The following is a 22,007-nucleotide window of genomic DNA, read 5'->3' on the forward strand; positions in this document are numbered from 1 at the left end:
ATCGTATGCGTCGCATCTACAACGAAACTGGTATCACCGTTGGTTCACGCATTAAGCTTAGCGCTTGAACGCTTTCTTGTTTGACAGTAACTGTTTACCAGTAGTCCAGTACAATGCGTTTTTGCGATATTTTTTCCATTGTTGGAATTTAGATTAAGGGACACAACATATCACATTGATAAGAATGGAATAAATGAATGATCGATTGACATACAACTTTGAAGCATACACAAAAATATCCTCGTTTTTAATGTGCGACCACTCTGCGGACGGGCTATCGCTGTGAGGAGCTTGGCAGAATTGGTTCCGCGAACGGGCTATCGTAGACTGGTTCCCGGATCATCCGCTTGGTGTCGCTGCACTTGTTCCGCTTTCTAATAAGGAACCGCTTTCTAATTGTCTGTACCAGTCTGTCGCAGGAACGAACGGGAACCAGTCTAGGGCTATCGCTGTGAGAAGCTTGTAAAACCAAAGGGACGTCATTCAGAAGCAGACGAAAATGGCGAGTGGACGGCAAGTTTTGTGCAAACTTGTGAAGCAGGCTAGCTTGTTGAAGCCACGGACGAACCATGCCTTTGCCTTATCTTGTGTACGAAATAAGTCATCTGCAGATACTCTTGAGAGCAGGTAAAATATTTTGTTTGTGAATAGAAACGCAAAAGAAAACGGAAATGCAGAATTTGTATTTTCATGGTCCAAAGTTCAGTCTTCTGTTGTAACATGTTCAAGCACTGTTTTCACGTTTGTCTTGAAAGAGTGTAAAAAAATTTAACTTACATCCGTATATACAATATTTTCCTAATATGTTTGCGTGTAAGTGTTACACCCCCCGGACGGTGTAACCTTCGAAAGGTATTTATTAGCCTACCTGAAAGAATTCAAAATGAAGAATTCGATCTCGGACAACTTCTGTTTATTCAGAACAGTAATGGCGTCACATGAGATCTGACAAATCAAAAGGATAATTAACAATTAACAATAAAATTGAAATTCAGTACATAACTTAGACTTACACATAGCATTAAGCAGATACAGGTTATGCAACCTTTGAGCAATAGTGAATGCATAGTTATCTCCCTTGGATTACATTTGAAAATTCACTAAGTTACTATTATGACAATATTGCATTGAACTTTGACAGAATGCTTCTAAATGCATTATATATGTGAAATTATTGATAATAAGGTAATAAAACATTAATTTAGTTGGGACAATTGTATAATAATGTGTGAAATAATAAATTGAAAATATATAAAAATACTTGGAAATAGCTTTGACAGGAATTGGAAAATATTTTTAAAACAATACTGATAATTGTCCTTGACAAATATATTGACTACACTATAAATTCAGCTGACTAGATTTGTTTACATTATAAGTAACAAAATATTTATATATTTTGCATAGAAATCTAAAGCGAATTACAGTAACGCTGATTAACAGAAATTCAAACCATTACTAACTGTTACAGGGGGCACGGGTGGCCCAGTTGTCTAAGGCGCCGCAATTTGCTGTGCAGAGTTGCGTCCCTTGGGCACGCCAGAAACCTATGGTTTTGGGTTCGAATCCCAGTTCACCCCGATTATGTTACAATCAAGCTGTGATACAAAGCTCGTGTTTGATAAATTTCAGAAGTTAGCGAAAGATTTTTTGTTAAATCGTGTTATTCTGAACGTTTTAAGCAGGAAATCACGATATATATTAAAAATATGGAACTTCGCGAATGTATCGTGCTAGGTTACGAGCTGTGACAAAGATTTTTCATGCATATATTTTTGCATTAAACGTTGTGTCCGAGCCGAGAATTCAAGGCGACGAAAGCCGAGATGTCATTTGACTTACATTACACGCGATCGCACGAAACGATGGAAATAATAACTTAGATGTAAGTTTGATTACTTTTAGATATATTTTTGTTGATTTTATTTATCACTTTGTATAATATATTTAAAGATTTGCTTAAAATGGTCTTTATTTTGCTCTTTGACATGTTCGATGCGGACCCGTTGTCGAAATGTGTGTCCGAGAATTTTATTTTCAATAACATCGCGGGAAATAGTGAATAATTTTTTAATTTATTGATAAAAAATGATAAATTAGAATGGAATACGTATTTCAGACATTGTGAAATATGACAGATTTAATAAATGAATGATATTACAGGTAGATCTAGGTCCATAAAAATATATACTATTTTGACGTGACGTGAGATAAACACATAGGCCTATATTGATGATTTGAGATTTGCCGAGCGCGCTCCCCCGCCTCGGCCTCGGTTAAACGGCTCATCGTCTATAACGCCCACCAATTATTTGGACCCCATTGGTAGCGCAATAGCGAGCGATCACTGTACTAGGTTTGTCAATCTCGGACAACTTCTGTTTATTCAAAACAGTAATGGTGTCACATGTGAGATGACCTCATATTACCCATACGGCTATCAATAGACAATGAAGATACAGAAGCGTCTGTTGATTCTTTTCAAATACTATTAAAATGAATTTGATGAATTTTTATCTGAAATAAACCAAAATGTTTATATGGGCCCCCCAAAAGTAGCAAAAATATTACATTTACTTATGTGCCTTAAAATATAACTGCATTAGTGTTGAATTGGAGACTCGTTTTTAGTAAGTTAACTCACTGACTCACAGAAATTTTACAATCTAAAAGTCTGTGGTAGTTGATAATTTCTTTTTTTAGAAATATGTGAACATGGTAGATAATGCTAACCCTGTTAGAAACTAAAGTAATTATAATCGCATTAAGTTTTGTACTTGTGTAATTTGGCGTGTGCAAATGTTAAACTGTTTGCTTTTGGAGGTGGTTTTATTTCCTTAAAACGAGTAGATTGGCAGATAAATAGTATTGGTTTTTTTTTGCATAGATGTCCACATCCTTCTGATGATAACACATAGATCTATATTAACTCAAAAGCATGTTTTTATCATGTTTATCATTTAAAACATGTTGAAATTATTGATTGTCATTATGCTTTTGAGAACTTCGTCACTGAGAGATACAAATACTGGGGAGCACCTTTAAAATACAGCAGCACAATGTCTCTTGAGGATGATGACTCCACCAACTCTGTTTCTAGATTATCATTAAAGGGCTTTGTGTTGCCAGTGTGTCTTTCAAATTCCACAAATTACTTCATGAGGTATTGTGACGTGTTTGTAATCTTTTGTGGAGCTGAATTCTAAAGGTAGGCCAATACTGGAGATACATGAATACACACTGCTGTTCTTGCCTTTGTTTGGCATTATTAGCTATGCAATTACTGATGTGTTATACACAATTCATTAACTCTCTCCTTTGTAAAGTTACAATAATTGAATGTCCTGAATGAGTCCTAATGGTCTAACATCAGGCAATATTGCGACGTGTAATTGATATTGAACCTATGCTCCAATAATTATGATGATTGCAAAAGAACTGATTCATAACAAGAATACATTATTTGTCGTTTGCCGTTTTATAGTGGTACTGGTGAACATCGGATTGAACCTGCTCAAGCTTCATCTTTGATGGATATTGGAACAAGAGCTATCTTCTCAGAAGAGCACGACATCTTCCGCCAAAGTGTCAGAAGGTTTTTCCAAGAGGAGGTAACTCCTCACCATGCTCAGTATGTACAAGCACAAATTGTTTTCTTTCAGTGTCACACTCTTTGTATATCATGATGTACGAGTGTTGGTTAAAATTTCAACATTTATCATGTGGTTCCATGATTGATTGATGATCAATAATGAATGAGATTAGAAATAGCTGAAATTAATAGCTTCCTTTTTCATTATCCTTGCTGTAATTATCAATGCACAAGATAGCAAAACTCTTAGTCTTTAACGATAATTTACTTGAATCTGCAACACACAAAAAAAATGCTTTGGTCTTGAAAGTTTTTATGCTTTTTATGATGTTATATTTGTATTTCATCCAGTCTAATTATTAATAACAGATTTCACAATTGAAACCAACCAATCATCAATGTCTATTTATGATTTGCTTTCTGTCCACTGTCCTGAGGAACCTAGAATATGATGATATTTTAGTGTTTTGTGTAGCCGACTGCTTTCTTTTCCAGGTGGGAGAAGGATGGCCAAGTTAGCAGAGAGGTGAGACAAGTTGTATGTGTTATTGTACATATTGTTGTCAGGATGTTAACACACTGAATAGTCTCCACCTTGCCCTGCATGGCTCCAGTCCGGTCATGATACCTTGTACTTACGTTGTAAAGTTACTGGCTGATGATCCTACTTTTAAGTGTAGCAAGGCATGGAGTCACCTGGGACCAGGGTTGGAAGACATGACTCCCAGGGATGGAAGACATGATCCCCATGGTTTCACATTGTTTCATTAGCTAGGACACTGACTGTCATCCAAAATGTCCTCAAGATTCTTTTCTTTCTTTTTCACTGTATTTCTCATACAGTGTACATGCACAAACTTTGTGTGGCGACACATTTGATGTGTTGTTTATGTGGGAACAGGCAGGGACGCACGGGTTGCTGGGTGTTCACACTGTCTGCCTGTGTTGTAGGTGTGGGAACAGGCAGGGACGCACGGGTTGCTGGGTGTTCACACTGTCTGCCTGTGTTGTAGGTATGGGAACAGGCAGGGACACACGGGTTGCTGGGTGTTCACACTGTTTGCCTGTGTTGTAGGTGTGGGAACAGGCAGGGACGCACGGGTTGCTGGGTGTTCACACTGTTTGCCTGTGTTGTAGGTGTGGGAACAGGCAGGGACGCACGGGTTGCTGGGTGTTCACACTGTTTCCCTGTGTTGTAGGTGTGGGAACAGGCTGGGACACATGGGTTGCTGGGTGTTCACACTGTCTGCCTGTGTTGTAGGTATGGGAACAGGCAGGGACACACGGGTTGCTGGGTGTTCACACTGTTTGCCTGTGTTGTAGGTGTGGGAACAGGCAGGGACGCACGGGTTGCTGGGTGTTCACACTGTTTGCCTGTGTTGTAGGTGTGGGAACAGGCAGGGACGCACGGGTTGCTGGGTGTTCACACTGTTTCCCTGTGTTGTAGGTGTGGGAACAGGCTGGGACACACGGGTTGCTGGGCATTCAGACTCCAGAGACAGCGGGAGGTATTGGTGGCGACGTCCTCTCAACAGCCATTACCTGGGAAGAACAGTGAGTTTGTACCTAAACCTGAGAAGAAATGATACTGTCGGAGGAACATGCACTGCTCTGTAACCATTACATAGACTGGTACCACATGAAGTGGATTACTTATATAGACATGAGTAGTACTATCATTAGACTTGAAAGTCAGGGGTTAGTTTCATGGTCCTAATGTTAAGACAGATACAGATTTAGGGGACCCTTTGATTCAATTTCTATTGCCCATAAGGACCTTAAAATTAGTAATTCTGATACATTCCCAGTCATAGCCCTACAATCACTTTGTGAAATGGAGCCCAGAGTCGCGTTTCACAAAGGGAGCATAGCGCTACCACCATTCTAAGTCTATGTTAAAGTATGAGTGTTTCGATGATTGTAGCACTACAATCGCTTTGTGGAACGGAGCCGAGGACTGCTGTATTTGTATATCAGGCCTAAGTTTGATGTAGCTCTATCATAACACCCAATCAGTCCGACATGCATCTTCCTGAGGCAAGAGCGTCCACTAGCCTTTTTATCAAAGTCGTGTTTTCCCCCTTGCCACATCAAGCCCACTTTCCTGTAGTAAATATGGTTGGACTATCGCACATATCTCCAAACAGAGAACGTTTCACAAAATCGACGTACACGACTGGTACACCTTGGTATGAAAGTGATTTACCGCTGCCTGTTTGTGTTGACTTAAGTCAGCCTTATATATTGGCACTAGTCCTGTAGTCCTTTCCGACCCGTGAAGATCCAGGGTAGAATTGGTCTTCAGTAACCCATGCTTGCCGTAAAAGGCGAATATGGCTGTCGTAAGAGGCGACTAACGGGATCGGGTGGTCAGGCTCGCTGACTTAGTTGATGCATGTCATTGATCCCAATTGCGTGGATCGATGCTCATGATATCAATCACTGGATTGTCTGGTCCAGACTAGATTATTTACAGACCGCCGTCATAAAGCTGGAATATTGATGAGTGCGGCGTAAAACAACAAACCAAAACTGTAGTCCTTTCCAAACAGCCCAATAGTGAAGGACTAGTAGAAATTTGCCTCTTTTAAGAGGTTTTGCTATATGTTATCATTAGAAGGACTAGTGTTAACAATGTTAGTTTCTACCGCTGTTAGTTGATACGTGTGATCGCATTATGATGACAAGGGATGTTGCTTTATGTTAATGTTACATTAATATCTACCACCGATATGTCTGGTCAGTACTTGATTGTTTACATGAACTTGCTGGAATATATCTGACTGCAGCATTAAACTACATTCTCTTTTGTAGAATGTACGGTAACAACTCTGGTGTAGGGTTCGCGTTACACTCGGACATCGTCATGCCCTACATCACCAACTACGGCAGCAGGGAACAGGTGGAGAAGTACATTCCTCGGATGATGGCGGGCACCTGCATCGGCGCCATCGCTATGACAGAACCTGGTGCCGGCAGGTCAGATTTATTGTATTTTTATGGCAAAATAGAAATTATGTCAATGCCAGGATGCCGACTATTTATAGTTCACTGGTCAGGAAATTTCAATTCTGGCTCCAGCAACAGAATATACCACCTGATTACTTTGTCTGATGTGGCTCATGTGGACCAGACTGCCTCCATGGTCTAGTGGATAAGGCGTCCCTTCAGAGAGCTGAAGGTCTGTGGTTTGATCTCCTGGCCGTGTCATAGCAATGAAGTCAATACATGGTACTTATTGTTATCTTGCCCGGTGCTCGGCTTTAAGGGGATTACACAAGGACTGGCTGGCTCGGAGTCAGTAGACTTTGTCTGTGTGGGGTATTCATGTTAAACTGCGGCATGATGTCTCAGTGGGCTAGCCGCCTGGCACTATAAAACCGACATACCTCCAGACTAGTACAAGCACCCATACACACACATACATGTGCATGCACGTCGTTATGTAGATGCAGTATTCTTCAACACAACATTACTCATCTCACCTCATGTGAACCGATTGAGTTTTGGTGTCAGAATAAAAGTATTTGTCATATATTGTTATTTACATGGCTATTATTCAGCACCAAATCTGGAAAATACACTGAATTGTAATTACGTTGTTTATCCATAAGAACTTGTCCTGTTCATCTTGACTGTAAATGCCACTCACACAAATAATCTTCCTTCTTGATTCTTCCAGTGATTTACAGGGAGTGAGAACCAATGCCAAGAAGGATGGATCGGACTACATTCTCAATGGCAGCAAGGTGTTCATCACCAATGGTTACATGTGTGACCTGGTCATCGTAGTGGCACTGACCAACACCAGCGCCAAGTCGGCCGCCCATGGCATCAGTCTGTTCCTGGTGGATGCTGGGACTCCTGGGTTCATCAAAGGTCGCAAACTGGAGAAGATGGGGATGAAGGCTCAGGTATTGGCAGGAACAAACTCTTAACAGTCTTATGAACAACCATCAGTGTATGGAGCTTTCAAAGAAGGTTCATGAGCTGGAAGTCAAAAACTTATAAACGTTAAATTTTGTTAAATACATGAGTCCAACATTTCATAGCAGCTGTGACTCAGGCCCTCCCATCTATTTGAATAAACAAGCATTATCAGAATTAATATGAGCAATAGTGTTTGTATAGCTACCAAGTAGGAATGTGTATTGGAGGTTTCAAGAGTATCCCAATATTTTACGATGCACAAGGCCATATTGGGAAAGGTTTCATGATATATTGTATCATTCTAAAGTTTGACTTCAGAAGCAATCTGATACGCAAAGGTATGAATTGAAGTTCATTAATGGAACAAAACAAGATGCTGGTACAATATGATGTTTACTCAGTCAATAAATACGCAGCCATCTTGGGGCTGCAGATGCATGCTGTAGGGCAGTGAAGGCGTTTGGCAAGAAAATAACATTAAACATAAGATGAAAATCCTTATTTGAAATCACCCGATAGATCAAGCATGAACAATGATATTGTGATATGTATCATGGAAAGAATGAATTTACCGATTAAACTACACGCCTTTATTACCAAGTGCGAAGGAAAGGTTTCAAATGCGATCGTTGTAGCAGTGGTTCGCATTGGATTCACCACATGGCAGCCATTTGAATTGAAAGCATCGGCAGCCAAACATATTTGGTCATATCTCATACTCAATATTCACATACTAAATATTCACATACTAAATGCATTCAGTTCCAATGTGGAAGCTATGCTAACAATATGCCTTCATTTTGAACCCATTCCACACATATTATTAAAAAATAGATAGGAGGGCCTATTGAAGGTCACATAGTTTCCTGAAACCTTATGTACATAATACGACCACTGACGCTGATTTCCAATCTGTTAAACCCGTGAAGGTCCAGGGTAGAGTAAGTCTTCAGCAACCCATGCTTGCCTTAAGAGGCAACTAACGGGGTAAGGTGGTCAGGCTCGCTGACTTGGTTTTTGCATGTCCTCATATCCCAATTAAGTGGATTGATGTTCATTAAGTCAATCACTGGATTGGCTGGTCCAGACTTGATTATTTACAGACTGCCATCATATAGCTGGAATATTGCTGAGAACGGTCTTAAACAACGAACAAACAATCAAATCAAATCTGTTAATTCTCAGGATACGGCAGAGCTGTTTTTTGAGGATGTGCGTCTCCCGAAGGAAGCCCTGCTGGGAGAGGAGAACAAAGGATTCTACTACCTGATGGGAGAGCTGCCCCAAGAGAGGCTCATCATCGCAGACATGGGCATAGCATCCTGTGAGTGGATGTTTGAAGAGACGAGGTCCTACGTCAAACAACGCAAGGCTTTTGGCAGGACCCTCTCTAATCTGCAGGTAGTGTTGGAAATGTTATCCACATGATTCTTGCTATTTTAAAGAACATTAAGAATTGTCTATTGTGCTAAAATGTGCTCTGTGTTGTACAGACAATCCAGCACAAGTTGGCAGAGATGAAGACCGATGTCTGCGTGGGCCGAGCATTTGTTGATCAGTGTCTAGAGCTGCACAACAAGAGGAAGCTTGACAATGGCATGGCCTCCATGGCCAAATACTGGTTAGTAGAACAACCTTCCTTCCTTCACAGGATATGACCCAAAATACTGGTCAGTAGAACCACCTTCCTTCACAGGATATGACCCCAAATACTGGTCAGTAGAACAAACCTTCCTTCCTTCACAGGATATGACCCCAAATACTGGTCAGTAGAACCACCTTCCTTCACAGGATATGACCCCTAATACTGGTCAGTAGAACAAACCTTCCTTCACAGGATATGACCCAAAATACTGGTCAGTAGAACATACCTTCCTTCACAGGATATGACCCGAAATACTGGTCAGTAGAACAAACCTTCCTTCACGGGATATGACCCCAAATACTGGTCAGTAGAACAACCTTCCTTCACGGGATATGACCCCAAATACTGGTCCGTAGAACAAACCTTCCTTCACAGGATGTGACCCCAAATACTGGTCAGTAGAACCACCTTCCTTCACGGGATATGACCCCAAATACTGGTCAGTAGAACCACCTTCCTTCACAGGATATGACCCCAAATACTGGTCAGTAGAACCACCTTCCTTCCTTCACAGGATATGACCCCAAATACTGGTCAGTAGAACAAACCTTCCTTCCTTCACAGGATATGACCCCAAATACTGGTCAGTAGAACAAACCTTCCTTCACAGGATATGACCCCAAATACTGGTCAGTAGAACAACCTTCCTTCACGGGATATGACCCCAAATACTGGTCAGTAGATCAACCTTCCTTCCTTCACAGGATATGACCCCAAATTCTGGTCAGTAGACATACCTTCCTTCACAGGATATGACCCCAAATACTGGTCAGTAGAACAACCTTCCTTCACGGGGTATGACCCCAAATACTGGCCAGTAGAACCACCTTCCTTCCTTCACAGGATATGACCCCAAATTCTGGTCAGTAGACATACCACCTCACAGGATATGACCCCAAATACTGGTCAGTAGAACAACCTTCCTTCACGGGATATGACCCCAAATACTGGTCAGTAGAACAACCTTCCTTCACAGGATATGACCCCAAATACTTGCCAGTAGAACCACCTTCCTTCCTTCACAGGATATGACCCCAAATACTGGTCAGTAGAACAAACCTTCCTTCCTTCACAGGATATGACCCCAAATACTGGTCAGTAGAACAAACCTTCCATCACAGGATATGACCCCAAATACTTGTCAATAGAACCACCTTCCATCACAGGATATGACCCCAAATACTGGTCAGAAGAACAGACCTTCCTTCCTTCACAGGATATGACCCCAAATACTGGTCAGTAGAACAAACCTTCCTTCACAGGATATGACCCCAAATACTGGTCCGTAGAACAACCTTCCTTCACAGGATAGACTCAAAATACTGGTCAGTAGAACAAACTTTCCTTCACAGGATGTGAGCCCAAATACTGGTCAGTAGATCAACCTTCCTTCCTTCACAGGATATGACCCCCAATACTGGTCAGTAGAACAAACCTTCCATCACAGGATATGACCCCAAATACTGGTCAGTAGAACAACCTTCCTTCACAGGATATGACCCCAAATACTGGTCAGTAGAACAAACCCTCCTTCACAGGATGTGACCCCAAATACTGGTCAGTAGAACCACCTTCCTTCACGGGATATGACCCAAAATACTGGTCAGTAGAACAACCTTCCTTCACGGGATATGACCCCAAATACTGGTCAGTAGATCAATCTTCCTTCCTTCACAGGATATGACCCCAAATTCTGGTCAGTAGACATACCTTCCTTCACAGGATATGACCCCAAATACTGGTCAGTAGAACAACCTTCCTTCACGGGATATGACCCCAAATACTGGCCAGTAGAACCACCTTCCTTCCTTCACAGGATATGACCCCAAATTCTGGTCAGTAGACATACCTTACTTCACAGGATATGACCCTAAATACTGGTCAGTAGAACAACCTTCCTTCACGGGATATGACCCCAAATACTGGTCAGTAGAACAAACCTTCCTTCACAGGATATGACCCCAAATACTGGCCAGTAGAACCACCTTCCTTCCTTCACAGGATATGACCCCAAATACTGGTCAGTAGAACAAACCTTCCTTCCTTCACAGGATATGACCCCAAATACTGGTCAGTAGAACAAACCTTCCATCACAGGATATGACCCCAAATACTTGTCAATAGAACCACCTTCCTTCACAGGATATGACCCCAAATACTGGTCAGTAGAACAGACCTCCCTTCCTTCACAAGATATGACCCTAAATACTGGTCAGTAGAACAAACCTTCCTTCACAGGATATGACCCCAAATACTGGTCAGTAGAACAACCTTCCTTCCTTCACAGGATATGACCCCAAATACTGGTCAGTAGAACAAACCTTCCATCACAGGATATGACCCCAAATACTGGTCAGTAGAACAAACCTTCCTTCACGGGATATGACCCCAAATACTGGCCAGTAGAACCACCTTCCTTCCTTCACAGGATATGACCCCTAATACTGGTCAGTAGAACATACCTTCCTTCACAGAATATGGCCCTAAATACTGGTCAGTAGAACATCCTTCCTTCCAGCACAGGATAGTACCCCAGCTGTGTGGTCTTGTAAAGTTGCTCACAGAATTCCAAACCAATTTTGAACATGAACATTTAACTGCAATTTTATCTGTATTATTTTTGCACTTTGTTGAGGTACTTGCTGATACATGTTACATTTTGTTCCAGTTTCTGCCTTTACCTTTATATCAGCTGTGTGGTAAATAATTTCATGTGAAAATTACTGAAACATCGCAAATATAACAGAATTCCGATGAGCTGCAGACTACATTTAACAAATGGAGTGTTAGTAAGTTTGTGTGACGGACAGTGCACATAATATCAATCACTGGTTGGTATGGTACAGACCCACTTTTGTCCAGGGAACCATGATGTGGCTTGAATATTGATGAATGTGATGTTAAACAACAAACACTCCAAACAAAACGTTGTGACTGAAACATGTTGGGTGTATGTGCACCACCTGTTGAGAAGTCTTTGATAGGCATTTAGAAGTTGGGAGAACATGAATGCATGACACTTTTTAAGGATAGCAACTTCTTTTTTTATTCTTTGTACATTTAATATAAAATTAAGTAAGTGGAGTAAGATTGAACACAATTTTAATTGGCTAGCGCTTTCCACTCGTGCCACGTACGAGTCTCATCGGGCCATAACTGAATAACGGACATGAAGTAGTTATTCAGTTATGGCCTGATGAGACTCGTACGTGGCACGAGTGGAAAGTGCTAGCCAATTAAAACTGTGTTCAATCTTACTCCACTTATTTAATTATTATTATATTGTGCCTTGGAGTTAGAACTTTACTGTGCTTTTTCTATATATATATATTCACCTGTAATGTGGAGAGTATGATGCATGGTAGTAACTCTCCATGTTGCAGGATTTCGGATCTGCAACAGAAGATTGCCACCCAGTGTGTCCAACTTCATGGGGGGTGGGGCTACATGCTGGAGTACCCTATCGCCCGCGCCTTCGTGGACTCCAGGGTCCAGCCCATCTATGGGGGTGCTAATGAGATCATGAAGGAGCTGATTGCAAGGCAGATCATATCTGACAAATAGGCCAGCCCCAGGTTTGTACATCGGTCGTCACACGTCAGGTGTTTGGCAGGGGTGATTAGGTTTTCTGCAAGAGCAGGGATATGAATACCTCAACAGATCTGACTAATCATCAGGAAGCAGTGGTAGAAACTAACAGTTTGGCCAGAGACCATATAATAGAGGGACGGCCCTCACCAACAGTTTATCACTAACCATCAGCGCTACGGTCTGGCATGTAACTGATACACCCCGACACCCTGCTGTTAACCTCCCTGTACCGCTGCAGATGCGCAATAGATGCGCAGACATTCACGACTGACCATTCTGGTAACCACGTAAACAATATTACATAATATCCGGGGTAAGAGTTAATTCCCTTAGCCGAGATTTCTCCGACTACGACCAGCGACAATCCAATAAAAGGACGTCTCTTAGCGGATTACAAAGATTTTTGTATGATATCTCTCATTAGCACATGTCAGTTGGCTGCAAATTATTTGCTGAACATGTGTGTCTTCCGGGACATTTATTTCAATTTACATATCTCATTTTATGCTGCAATTGTTAACTATTATAAATAAACAAATATACCAAATCTACTACGAACGCCACAGAAAACTACGATCCGGTAAATTGCACAGGAACTCAGGAAGTGTAAATAAAACTCATTCAGAAGCAGGGAAGACACTTGTAACATATCACCCTATTCCCGATGTTCACAAAATATATCTCCAGATTAACTTCATATCTTATATTAAGTCCATACTAGATTTACTTGCAAAAATGCATGATCACCGACTGGTGTAAATGCTTTACTATTAGCCAGAAAAAAAATGACGCCATATTAATGTTTTTATTTCATGTAAATTCGCTACTATTTTATAATGCTAATAATTCCAATGAATTAAAAATACACATTAAACTACGAGCGTTGTTAAATGAATTTTCGATGTGTCTGACAATGGGCTTCGAAAGAATCAAATGTTATTGGTTAATGCCAGTTTGGGGCTAGCAGTGATAATAGGGTTTGCCGGAGCGAGATAAGTTTGACACCTTCGACCTTGTTGTCTGGAACTTCTCTCCCGACGACTGCCGATATAATCCTTCTTTTTTCTTGGCATTTACAAAGCAAATGATAATTTTATAATACAAATATTTCATGTAACGGATTTTTATTTTTGTATGATGTTTTTATTGTTGTGTAAATACACAAAGTAAGTAGTACCTTCATCATATTTACATTATTATGATTGGGTTTAGGCCAAGATCATTTTGCTCATAATCAATATTTACACGGCATAAAATAAATAATTGATTAAATGTAGTCATGTTTAATACAGACAAAATCTTCAGAAGATAACAAATATGTAGTATTGTAGTATATAGTATATGCGCGATATGTGATAGAAGCCTAACTGAAACAAAGTTAAACTTACGAAAAAATGGCGAAAGCAAAGGTAAAAAAAATACGTGTCTTACAAAAACAATTCTAATATCATACAATATGTCACTTTGTATAATGTTTCAAAAGATATATGCGGATGATAATCACAGACAAAATGCATGTTATTTCGTCTGCTATATATGGTAATTTAATTTAAAATATGTGACGTAAAATATGGCCTTGCGCCAAAAATCATACAAAAAAAACTACCGATCGTACCTAAATAACTTTGGTACCAAGCCAAAGGGGAAATCGTGATGAATGTAAAACTATTTAATTCAGGACCGATGATAGGAACACATTCGTCTGAAAGCATGCGGAAATTAAGAGTTGTGGTGTAATTATTTCGGGAAAAGTCAGATTTAGTCCCATTTCTGGAGTCAAAATCTGAAATATCGCATCCGCCCTAAATTTGTAAATGGCACTAAGCCAATTTGTAACATATATCTTTTTTATACACCTTGGTAACCAAGGACTTTCATTGCGAATTAGAGGCCGTTATTGAAAATCAAAATCTGCACTTTTGCCGATTTTACATGTGCGCCATTTTGTTCTCTCGGACAAAGACAAAGCGTGATCACAGTCATCAAATACAGTGACAACGACATGCTTTAGGGCACCAACAAATCTCAGTTGTAATGTTAACAATGTTAAGAAATACATGAGTGTAATTTTGTTTTGTAAAATATATCTTTTGCATGGGAAAAAAAGGCGACAGCGATGACTGCAGTTAACGCGTTTCTGCTCGCTTCCGGACAGGCTGCGCAGTACAAGCCGTAGCACTGATGGTTTCGCACATAGGCTAGAGGGCCGTCCCTCTATTATATGGTCTCTGGTTTGGCCCACTGGTTCTTATGATGATAACGTATAGTAAAACCCTTAAAAACGACAAATGTCTACTAGTCCTTATGATAACTTAACTACAGGACTAGTGCCTATTTCTGACACTGCATCGATCTTCACACTTCAGGTGTTTGGCAGGGGTGATTAGGTCTTCTCTAAGAGCAGGAATATTAATACCTCAACAGGTCCGACTAATCACCAGGAAGGTGTCTTTGTTATCTACTGTTTGACCAGTTTGATCATTCTGCAGAGGTGTTGATACTTGCTTAGAATTTGCCTGGTAATTAGAGATTATTAGCAGCATGTGTTTCTGTATCGTAAATATCATATGTTTGGAATAATTCTTGTTATTATTTTCTTGTATGCATTTCTTTGTTCTTGTTATAGGATATTCACAATGCAGAAACACAATGAATATAATGTTTGTGTGAATGACCATTTTATCATATTATGCCATTGGACTTTCTGCAATGGTTGTCTGTACAAACACCATGTGAACCCCTATCTCAACTGGGAAAATCAGACAATACTTTGCATTGATGTTTGGGGCTTATTAGTAGTTCTTAGGTAACCTCATTTGCATATTTATTGGATGGTGATACCAAGTTTATCAGATTGATTTATCGCATTATAACACTTTCCATTGTATGATAAATACACATAACAACCACTTTACTATTCAGTACTAAACATGCAGGGAAGACACTCACTTCTAGTCACATCTTCCCAAGGCAAGGGATTTAACTGACTATAAAAGTCCAGTTTGCACTATTGCTGGATGAGGCTGGAATGTATGGAGTCAGTCATATTTTTGCTGGACTAACAAGTCCATGCATAGTCCAATCAAAATTGAAAAAAATAATAATCGACATCTGGTTCGTAAACTGCCATGCAGATTTCAGTCAATTGCAGGATTTGCAAAGCATGTGTACCACCAACTCGGCATCAACACAGATATTTTCCAAATTTTTTCATGTTTTTAATCAAGGTACATGTACTCATGTGATATGATTATCAGTCAGATCGTCTTGATTGGTCACCACCATTTTGTTTGAAGCAGGTGTAAGTGATATGAGAGGTGGAATCTGATTTGTCAATAGGAGAGCCAGAGAAGGGACATCACTCGTAATTACCACTGGTGGTGCTACGATCGAGCCCAGAAATTCCAGCCTAGTGCGGCAAAGGTGGAAACTGGTCTTTTATAGTCAGTTGCCTTGGGAAGATGTTCAAGTCAAGGCCTAGACATTTGTTAACTGTGTGACTCTGAGAATCTTTCTGTTTAATTATGGAAACCATAACTGCAATATTCACTTGTGTAATACTGCTTTTGTTTGCAGATGAGTTAGTGATATTCAAGTGACCTGATTCTGCAGCAACAAGTCCATCCATAACATAGTCCTCACACGGCACCATGACTTGACTGTTATCAATATATGTATATGCATTTGTTGGGACCAGTTCAAACCTCAAACCTACAATCCCTTAACATATTCAATGTAAAAAATGTCATGGTCATGCGTAATCACGATGAAGAATAACTTGTTATCTGTAAGAGACTTGTTTTGAATTGTCCATATTATTATTAAGTTAACTTGCTCCTTACTTTGTTTGGCACTTTGGTGTTGTGTATACAGGTATATCTGTTGACCAGAGAATATGGAATGAAGGAGTTACTCCTGACAATTAAGCAGTGCACAATACTGTTTATTGGGCAAATGAAGTTTTAAGACGTCATGCGCTTTGATCACTGTCGGAAGAGCAGTAGCAGAGCATCCCAGTGTATCAACTACACTCGTTAGAGTGGCAGTGATCATCTGTGATAACCTACAGCTGCAGCCGTTATATGGTCTCTGATGTTGATGGATTAGCTTCCTTCTTATCCTTGATGTGCTTGTTGATGATTTCAGTCTTTTACTGTAAATCAGTAATTGTCCAATATATGTTATGATTCTGAACAAATCCATATTTTTCAGTAAATCTTTAAGAAATGCTTTGATGATCGTTTTGTTCCCAGCAGCAAGCTAATCATCTTCACTGATATACAGGTATATATCATATTAGTTCCATCCTGTTTTATCGGATCAGTCAAACATTTCTGGAACTGATGTGAATGAAAGTCTGAGCCCACCAGTAATTGATGGCATGAGAAGTAATTTATGCTGACACACAATCAACCAGGTCACACATTGTGAAACACAATCAACCAGGTCACACATTGTGAAACACAATCAACCGTTCGTCACACAATCAACCAGGTCACACATTGTGAAACACAATCAACCAGGTCACCAATTGTGACACACAATCAACCAGGACACACATTGTGACACACAATCAGCCAGGTCGTCACACAATCAACCCGGTCACCAATTGTGACACACAATCAACCAGGTCACACATTGTGCCACACAATCAACCAGGTCACACATTGTGAAACACAATCAACCAGGTCACACACAATCAACCAGGTCACACATTGTGAAACACAATCAACCAGGTCACCAATTGTGACACACAATCAACCAGGACACACATTGTGACACATCAACCAGGTCGTCACACAATCAACCAGGTCACCAATTGTGACACACAATCAACCAGGTCACACATTGTGTCACACAATCAACCAGGTCACACATTGGGACACACAATCAACCAGGTCACACATTGTGAAACACAATCAACCAGGTCACCAATTGTGACAATCAACCAGGTCACTATCTGTGACACACGATCACCCAAGTCACACAATCAGCCAGGTCACAGACTGTGACACCATCAACCAGGTCACACATTGTGAAACACAATCAACCAGGTCACCAATTGTGACAATCAACCAGGTCACTATCTGTGACACACGATCACCCAAGTCACACAATCAGCCAGGTCACAGACTGTGACACCATCAACCAGGTCACACATTGTGACACACAATCAGTCAGGTCACACATTGTGACACACAATCAACCAGGTCACACATTGAGACACAGAATTAGCCAAGACACATTGTGAAACACAATCAGCCAGGACACACATTGTGACACACAATCAGCCAGGTCGTCACACAATCAACCAGGTCACCAATTGTGACACACAATCAACCAGGTCACACATTTTGACACACAATCAACCAGGTCACACAATGTGAAACACAATCAACCAGGTCACACATTGTGACACACAATCAGACAGATCACACATTGTGACACACAATCAACCAGGTCACACTGTGAAACACAACCAGATCACACATTGTGACACACATTCAGCCAGATCACACATTGTGACACACAATCAGACAGGTCACACACTGTGACACACAATCAGACAGGTCACACACACTGTGACACACAACCAGCCAGATCACACATTGCGACACACAATCAGCCAGATCACACATTGTGACACACAATCAGACAGGTCACACTGTGACACACAATCGGCCACGTCACACATGGTGTCATACAATCACACAATCGGCCACGTCACACATGGTGTCATACAATCAACCAGGTCACGCAATGTGACACAAAAGCAACCAGGTCACACACTGTGACATGCAATCAGCCACGTCACACATTGTGACATACAATCAGCCAGGACACACATTGTGACACACATTGTGACACACAATCAACCAGGTCACCATTTGTGAAATACAATCAGCCAGGACACACATGACCACCATGTACTTATCTCATCAGAAAGGTATAGGTTGCTAGGACCTCATCAGTATTTCACTGGTCTGCACAGACAACATTCCTCCAGGCACTGTCAATATCTACAGTCGGTATTTGCCGTGTAGTCCATATTGGTAAGCATTAAATCGAGCAAACGCCTGGTTTCTGTCATCTTCCCGAGGCAAGAGAATTAACTGACTATAAAAGTCCAGTTTCCACCCTTGCCGAACTGGGCTGGTATTATGGGGTTACATTTTGGCTGGACTAACGAGTCTATGCATAGTCCAATCAAAATCGCGCAATGAAATCGAAATCCGGTTCGTTAACTGTCGTGCAGAGTTCGGTCGATTGCAGGATTTGCAAAGCATGTGCACCGCTAACTCGTTGTCAGCAGATATTTTCCAAATCTTTTCATGTTTTTAATCAAGGTGCTCACTTGATTTGATTCATTTCACAATGTAAGACCCCGTTTTATCACAATATAGATCTTGATTATCGATCAGATCGTCCTGACCTGGCGCCACCACTTTGTGTGAAGCAAACACAAGTGATTAGAAGGGACATAACTGGTAATAGACACTGGTGGCGCTACGATCGAGCCCACTAACTCCAGCCTAGTTCGGCAAGGGTGGAAACTGTACTTTTAAAGTCAGTTAACTCTCTTCCCTCGGGAAGATGGGTTTCTGTGAGAGGGAAGCCAAAGACTGCTCTGGCCAATGAGCATTGAGATTACATCACCCATACGCGGGTTCTTTTCATTGCTTGACTTTGACACAAGGCACCACTGCACCGCATATCGGCTGCACTTATTCACGGGGACTGGGGTAACGTTGTGTATACAAGCCACTGTGATTTGTTCTGAATGGTGTATGACCGACTCCGTGGTCAAGTGGTAGAGCGGAAGGTCCGGGGTTCGATCCCGTCTGCGTCATACTGAAAGACGTTATATGATAGTACTTGTTGTTACCCTGCCATGCGCTCGGAATTAAGGGGCTAAAACAAGAATTGGTCAACTCGGAGTCAATATACTGTATTGCAGCCGAAATATGTTTCATTCAATTATTGCTCGATGCTCATGATGTCAATCACTGGATTGTCTGGTCCAGCCTCGGTTATTTACAGACCACCGTCATTTAGCTGGAATATTGCTGAGTGCGACGTTAAACAACAAACAAACCAATCCAAACCATTCAATTATTGTCACCTCTGTTCGACTTTCTACTCTACAATAAATAATAATGATATGACAGGTCTCTTTGATAGGACAAGACTCAACACATGCGCAAGCATGTGACCTTGCTTCCCATATATGTGCATTTCAACTGCGTTCTAAACTCCCTGGGGAGTACACAAACCATGCTGTCTGGTCTGTGTGGTGCCAGAAGATTTTAGATTTACATCCTACCGGGTACCCATTCATTACTGATTAACATCGGCAGATTCCGAATGCTTTACTCGTCTGACAACAGCTCATCCAGTGACAATAGGATTCCATGTGGTATGGCGGATCCAACGCTCCTGACAAAACTTGGCGTCACATGGATGCCATCTGTCTAATTTTTGGGTTCTTGATAAAATAAGGACTTTACATTGGAAAAAGATATTACAGTAATTAGTGCCTATTATTACTTTGAAATAACTTGTTAGTTAACAGTTTTCTTCAACTCAAAAGACTGAATACGTAATTAGTGTCACGTGGGCTAGGATTGGTTCATCTGTCCATATGTACAACACTCATTTGATACACAGTTGGGAGGCATGTGGATTAACAAGCGGGTAAATAATACGTATCGCTTCGTCCAGCTGTTTTGGACTTGATGACAAACATACGGAAAGACTACTGAAAATTGTGCCTGTAATGACGTGAGTGAGTGAGTATGGTGTTACGCCGCTTTTAGCAATATCACGGCGGGAGACATCAGAAATGGGCTTCACACGTTGTACCCATGTCGGTAATCGAACCCGGGTCTACGGCGTGACGAGCCAACGCTTTAACCACTAGGCTGCCCGACCGCCCCGACAAGAAAAAGAAGGAGGAAAATAGTTTGTTTAGAAGCATTATTTGCTGTGTCTTCTATCCCGCTGTCTGACACTGTCCGGAAGCGTTTAGCCGCCATGGCTCAAACAAATATACCCAGTCTATCCTCATCGGCTACAGCCTTGTGGTCCTTGAAAGGGGAAGTGTACACGCCAAAGTCACTTTCTTTCTTATTGAAACAAAATGCAATTTTAGAATCAGTTAATATCAGTGTTTGAAAATATACCCTCATTTTTCTCACAGTGAAAGAAGGAAGCTCAGGGTGAAAATCTTTTGCCGTTTTTAGGCCGTTTTCCGAGCTACATAGTTATCCCCCTTAGATTATGACGTAAATTGTGCTAATTTAATATAGCCTCGTGATTTTTTAAGTGTCACGTATTGCTTTACAGAACAATGTAGTTTCCTGAGGCAGCATGTATGTATTATATAACAGTACATGGACAGGAAATACGCCGTTATTGTACTCGCAAATATTCATATATTCACGCATTGTTTAAATTTGTTTGTTGTTTAACGCTGCACTGTTTAAATTTGTACCAACATTAATTCCAAATATATACTCACCGACAAAAGAAACGCGAATACCATGTATATTGGTTAATATAGGAAGAATTACTCCTTTTCAAGAGACATCAGATTGGTTCGATGCACAAACGAACATACTGTTATATTGTGTAACCGACGCTCATGAACGCATCACATGTGACGTCATAGATCAATGACTCGATACGCACCATTAGTCTTGTGTAGGATGAGCATGTACAGTTTGGAAATCACGTGCTGCATATCGTGATAGGAATAAAGACACACTGTGGTAACACTTGACTGATTGTTAGTTTTGTTATTAAGTGATACACTCTGGAAACATCTCTTCTTAAGGTAATATCTTCTGTATATGATTTTATGGTTCGCGTTTCTTTTGGCGTTAAGTATAGTAGGACTTTATGGTTTATGTATTAACGTATTTAACACCAGTGTGTTAGAGTATATAGTCCACAAGCAGAACAGGTGACGAGAGCAGATGACGCGGTCAACACAATAGCCTGACAAGGAAATGTCAAGAATAGTCAGTAAACAAATTTTGAACAAGAGAACAAAAAAGGCCTACAGTTATTTTCACGATAGAACGTAATACTAAGTTTGATCTAAACATTTATTCGATCAAAATAAAAATGGAAAATTAGTGTCTTAATACAATTTAAAGACCATACTTTCTGTTCAAGTTCGATGCTCATGATGTCAACCCACTGGATTGTCTGGTCCAGACTCGATTTTTTACAGACCGCCGTCAT

General features: G+C 40.7%; 1 protein-coding gene across 1 annotated transcript; it reads left to right on the forward strand.

The window, feature by feature from the left end:
- The first annotated feature begins 394 nt into the window (after positions 1–394).
- On the forward strand, positions 395–16,986 carry LOC124136786 (long-chain specific acyl-CoA dehydrogenase, mitochondrial-like). The gene is made up of 10 exons (XM_046502820.2): positions 395–627; positions 3,485–3,631; positions 4,088–4,118; positions 5,040–5,146; positions 6,407–6,571; positions 7,275–7,506; positions 8,708–8,923; positions 9,016–9,143; positions 12,551–12,742; positions 16,335–16,986. Exons 1-9 carry the CDS (start codon positions 500–502, stop codon positions 12,729–12,731), a joined length of 1,335 nt encoding a protein of 444 aa, XP_046358776.1. The 5' UTR covers positions 395–499; the 3' UTR covers positions 12,732–12,742; positions 16,335–16,986.
- Positions 16,987–22,007: the final 5,021 nt, after the last annotated feature.

The sequence above is a fragment of the Haliotis rufescens genome, unplaced genomic scaffold (genome assembly GCF_023055435.1).
Source record: "Haliotis rufescens isolate VD_foot unplaced genomic scaffold, xgHalRufe1.0.p SCAF_31, whole genome shotgun sequence".
Lineage (NCBI taxonomy): Eukaryota > Metazoa > Mollusca > Gastropoda > Lepetellida > Haliotidae > Haliotis > Haliotis rufescens.